Here is a 6,000-nt window from a genome sequence, read left to right on the forward strand (position 1 = left end):
TTAACTTGTAAGACACTGATTGAATCCAGCCTCATTCATGCTTTGTGGAGCCTGTAGGGGGTTGATAGCTCTACAGATTATACAAGCTTACCGCTTAGGCTACGTATCAAATCCATGACAATAATGTTTCTTCTGAAAAGTCAAACAAAACCGCAAAACATAGGCCTAAATGTTCTTTTGTTAAACAAAAAATGGGGTTTCTGTGCCACTAAAATTGCAAAAACAATGAGTGTCAAACAGGTTTCCTGAACACTCCCTCCATACGATTGGCCAGTCTAACAGATAGTCCCGTCCTAAAATCTGTTTTGAAACAGATTAGTACACTTTTTTGGAGGAAAAAACCTAGGAAAGGCATACTAGTTGTTAAATAAAAGTATAAACGACTATCGAAACCAAAAAATATATGATATTTTACATTTAAGCAATATCTAAAAAAATATATACTGTCATTGGTGTTACTTGGTATACTCAGTTTTAATCAATAATATATATAAAAAAACAATTAAAAAAAAAAAAATATATATTTACATTTAATCATTTAGCATATGCTTTTATCCAAAGTGACTTACAAATGAGGAGAGCAATAAAGCAATTAAACTAACAATAGGGCAAAAATATGCAAGTGCTGTGACCATTCCCAGTTTAGTCTAAAGCAGTACACCACCTACATTTTTAAAATGTAGAACAGAAAAAGAAAAGAAAGTGTTAGTATTAATGGATCAAGTGTTGCCGAAATATATTCTTTTGTGTTCCACAGAAGATAGAAAGTCATACAGGTTTGGAATGACATGAGGATGAATAAATGACCACATTTTCATTTTTGGATGAACTATGCTTTTAAAAGAGGAAAAAAAGTTTTAAATTATAGCTGAACTGGGCTGAAATGTGTGGGTATGTTTAAGTCAGTGTTTCAGATGAGTCATTCCCATTTCATTAAGCGTTTGACATGAACATATACCTATTTACTAAGTCTTACTTTCAAACACAGGGGAACAGGCAGTAATTTTCCAAGAACAGTTTCCCCTCATGATCCCTGAACCCCACCCTTTAGAAAGGCACCTGACCTCCCCGGTGTTCACTGTGACATTCATTAACTCACAGTAGCAACCTGGCAACCTGTGTGTGATCACTGTTTAGAAGCCAAATCACACACACCATGACATTCAGAGCTGAACGCCTCACCTGCTAACATGAGCTACGTTCCCTGACAATAAGAGGAACCTCATTTGCTGTCAGTGAAATAACCTTTAAGGGAAAAACTGAGTGAGATTGTTTACATCTGGCATGTTTCCTCTGGAGGCCACATTTGGGGCTTGTTTAATGAGCAGCGAGGGACTGAGGCTGGAAGACATCAGAGCGCTGCGGCTCAGGCCTTGACAAGCCCAGTGGTGGTGTTTAAGTCCTGAATCAATCGTTCTTGTTCACTTCCATGCACTGACTCATATTTCGTCCTCTTCCTTAAGATGCAAGTGACTGCTTTCCTGTCTTTAAGGACTGCTATAGCATAAATATGATTTCACAGGTTGTGGTGAAAGAGCATTGTCTAATGGTTAAAACGAATGTACGCATGAACGAGTTCAATTTGTTAGTCTAAACAAGGCTCAGAGCAGCAATGAATGAGAAATTTTGATAACTTGAACAAAACGAATGAGAAAGACATCTTGGTCGTGAAAGGTCCGCATCTCTAACGTTTAGTTCTGCTGACTAACAGACAGTTGTTTGTTCAATTGTCAAGTGAGATAATCTCGAGCACAATAAGGACAGAAAGGTGTGAACAATCTATGAATATGTGGAATTATAACAATATATAATTAAAATAATGTATTATGTGGCTAAGTATAGCACATGTACGTCTGTGAGATGTCTGCTATAAATCTGTTAATCTGGAAAGCACTGCTGTGTAAAAACATCTGATAAACGTCAGTTTTATACACATTCTAAATCACCTTAAACATCTTAAAGACATCTTGTAAATGTTTATATGACATCTGACAGGAAACGTCCTAGAGACGTATTGCAGATGAGCAAACGCTCTAAAAAAATACATCTTGCAGATGTAAATGCAGACATCAAATAGACATCCCCGAGATGTACATGTACTTGTGTTAATAATAGGGATATTATTGCATTTTTCCTAAAGCTTGTTTAAATATGGATTGTGTCGTTTGCTATAGAGTCGTCACTCGACAGTTAGCATCACACTGGTTCCCTCGACAAAAACCCTATAGGTTTTTCTACAGGCTTTCGGATTATTGCAAAAAAAAAAACAAGATTTGTGATCAACAAAAGATTATGATACTTTTTTGTCCATCAAAATCATTTTCACAGATAAACACAACTTTGGTCAATTTTGAAGCCTAAATGCAGTCGCCAGAAGTAAAAAGCTAAAGGTAGGCTTATAAACGAACTACACCACGGTCCCACGACTTAAACATCACCATCACCTCTGACAGCTCTTTTAGTTTTTATCTAAAACATTTTCCCAGAGAGTTTGAGTTAGAATAGATTTTAAAAGCACAATTATAAGCATAACGCTGCTGTAAAAGCAGACTGAGTTAACCTGTTCAGCGGGATGACGTTTAATGTGCCTGACAGCCTCTGAAGTCCCGTTTAGCCACTTGCTAGCAACCGCCTTTTTCAAAACACATAACAGCTTTTAAAAAAAATGGGGGGTAATACTGATGTATTATATGTCATAGAATAAAATGTGAAAATGCCTTGAGCTTGTGTTCACCACAGACATTATTTCAGACATTTAACCAAAATCCCATTCAAAAAACCCATTGACTTCGGGACGATGGAACCAAAAGTGCTAAAATGCTAACTCCTTTTGCATTTTAACCTAAGTGATGTCATATCTGAAATACAGCAATATTTCTTAAAAAATAATTGTCTTTTGATTTCACGGTGACTTTAAATGAATGCGAAACAAAAATAAATGAATGTAACAAATCGGCTCAGCGAATTATTCAATGACTTTCTCGCACACAAAAAGAAACTCCATGGTCGATACCTACAAGCCAGTGAACAAATCTTTTTGGTGAAGTGGTCAAAAAAATTCGAGTCACTGGGATGAATCAATGTCCCTACCACTATGACCCAGTTGGAGAGACATATTGTGGTTCGAGCTAAGCTGATGATAACCATTGAATCCCCCTCCCTCTTAAATCACAGGCTGCAACCTGGCTTATTAACGTCGATTCGCGCCAGTCGAGTCCAGCCGTTGGTCAGACAAGTCTCGTGCGCATTCCCCCTCCCGCCGGCGCGAAAACTGGAGCAGCAGCAGCAGCAGCAGCAGCATATGCCCTCGAGTGATATTCCGTACTACATGTGGTGGCATCGATGTAGCTTTGTGCCACTGCGCCCTGTAAATGCGGAGTTTGAGTTATCACTTACCGCTGTGGGCGCTAAACCATCGGGGCGCGATGTGCAGGGGCAAAGTGTCTGCCAACGACGCCCGGGATCCCAGGTAAAGCATACCGTCCGTGTGGTGCCCCCCGCCAGTTTCTTGGTATCCGTTCCCGTTATGAGCAGGATCCGAGCCAGACCCCCCTCCTGCTCTGTCCGTGTCTGTTCCTCTGGGGGTGTAAAACCCGAAGGGCACCGTGGCGCTGTGATCTATGCCCATCCCCGCCACGGAGCTCACCGAGCGGCTGCGCAGTCCCATCGTGCCACCTGGCCGGTAGTGCCCGAAGTGGGCCGAGGGTGGCACCGCGCTGTCATCTGTCGAGACACCGGGAAAAGCACCCCGGGGCCGCCCCGCCGTACTCTGTTTGCCCCCCATCCAAAAGTATCCGCTAAAAATGGGTGGGGGTGTCGCGGAAAGGGTGTCACGGATCGCCCTGCGGCGCTTCTCGAGCCTCCTTTCAAACAAGCGACCAAAACAAGCGCTAAAATCCGCGGTTGTCAAGTCTGACTAAAACAGCTGTGTCTCGCAGACGCAACAGCCCATTTTCCTGGTCGAATCATGGACCTAAAGTCTCAATAATCACCTTAACTCACGAGGGAACAAGGGGGTGATAAAGCCGTTCGCGCGAGCAAAAACGCAACACGTTCTCCGCTTAAAAGCAACTGACAGGACAGCCTGCCCAGAATCACCACGCGCAACAACACATCCGCAGTACTTTGAATGCGAAGGCTCTCTCTTATTCAAAGAGGAATGACTCAAAATACATCAGTCATGATGCCCGTTCAGTGTACACGTCCAGGTCCGCTCGTCCTCCCTCCGTCTGCCTGGAGATTCGGGTCAGCGTGTGCCGCTCCCCTGCACGCGCAGATCCGTCCGTGCGCTGCTGCTGCTCCGAGACAATAGAGGCGGTTACTGCGCATACGCGGATTAACAGTGGCGAGATGTGCTGTAAACGCGAGCATGGATTTACAACATCTAGCCCAAACAATCAATTATTAAGAAGTTAACACAGACAACGTCTCGCCTCCAACAGCCGCTTGGTGATCTGAATATGGTGTTAAAGAAGGACAGAGATGTGACCCAGTAACGTTGCCGGCCCGGCAGACATTGTTTAATTTAGGTACTCCTCATGTTTTCATTTGCAACCATTCAGTCGAAGGCCTTATACATGCTTGAGTTGCTATCTGAAAATTAATGGTCTTTCATGTCCATAACGGGGCCAAAAATGCGAGTGTATTAAGTCAACAAGCCATGCAATCTCAGACAACAAGAAAACCATGTTTATTCAAAATGTGCATCTTTCTCTGTAAGTTTGCAATTTAATGTAATTTATGGCATGTCTGTTTTATTGCCAATTATTTAGTATGTTGCATTATTACACACACATAATAATAGGAAAAAAGTTATGTGTGTGTTAATAAAATAAAGCAAATATAAGGTAGGCCTATAATGTGAAAGTAAAATTATCAAAATAAATGGAAAATCCATATTTGCAATATAAAAATATGAAATAAAATAAACTTCCTGCAAGACTCTGCTGTATCGCTCGCAGTAAATCAGTACATTATGCTTATTAATATTTCTGCATTCATAAATTAAGTATGGACCACATCACTGATATCATAGTGTGCATTGCATTAAACTTGCTGAAATCTTTTAGAGGCATGATCTTGTAACCAGGACTGTAGACACCGATGTAAATTATTACATTTGCTTCCCCTGAGGCTTTTTAAATTAGCATAAAATACATGATTTTTTAATTTTTTTCTAGTGCAACTGCTGCCTATCTCACAATTAAACTTTTATATTATTTTAAACTTTTATATAATTATTTTTATATTCTCAAAATGGTCCTATAGGTGATATTGCTCAATGCCCTGAACACATTAGATACTTTAACTGAAATATTCAGTTAAAGTAGTCTAATGTGTTCAGGGCACTGAGCAGTGTCATACCTAGGACCATTTTGAGAATATAAAAATAATTTATGGGTAATCTAAGCATGCAGTGTAAGTGCGCAAAAACCATTATTTATGTCCATAAAAAAGAAGTAGTATGACAAAGTACTGAGTCTGTTTTGCAAATTTGGCTGTGACCATCAGAACTGCCTTGTGTCTTATCTTTTTAAAAGAAGACTGACTTATTGTCTCTTTATGCACTTATATTTCATATATTGTGCTGTAAATCAAATATTTATAATGGCATGTATGAAGTTGAAAAGCACAAAAGTGTGTGGCAGCCCTGATAGTTAAAGATAATTATAATATTATTAATTATAACATATTAACTGAGACCTTTAAAGAACAGAAATAGGCCGAACAGAAACTGATTTGCACTTTCAATCTAAGAACTTCAACTTTCATTGTGTGTGTCTGCTTATATTGTGTTGTAAACAACTTTTGAATTCACAACAAGATAAAAAAAAGTTTTATAATTCTGTTTAATGACAGGCCACTGATAAACCATTGTTATGTTGTTTACGTGAGACCATTCTTACTTGTAATGGTATGCAGTACTAACTGGAAGACAGCAGTAATCACTGCAATTATAGACAGTCTCGTGGGTAAAATAAAGAAATAGCGACATCTGAT

General features: G+C 39.8%; 1 protein-coding gene across 1 annotated transcript in view; it reads right to left on the reverse strand.

Annotated features, from left to right (window-relative positions):
• znrf1 (zinc and ring finger 1) overlaps positions 1-4,325 on the reverse strand; it is a 34,415-nt gene extending 30,090 nt beyond the window's left edge. The window contains exon 1 of the mRNA XM_079859329.1: positions 3,397-4,325. Coding sequence (XP_079715455.1) covers positions 3,397-3,784 — 388 coding nt within the window. The 5' untranslated portion in view covers positions 3,785-4,325. The remainder of the gene's footprint in view (positions 1-3,396) is intronic.
• Between the last annotated feature and the right edge of the window lie 1,675 nt (positions 4,326-6,000).

This window comes from Squalius cephalus (genome assembly GCF_949319135.1).
Source record: "Squalius cephalus genome assembly, chromosome: 23".
In the NCBI taxonomy this organism is placed as follows: domain Eukaryota; kingdom Metazoa; phylum Chordata; class Actinopteri; order Cypriniformes; family Leuciscidae; genus Squalius; species Squalius cephalus.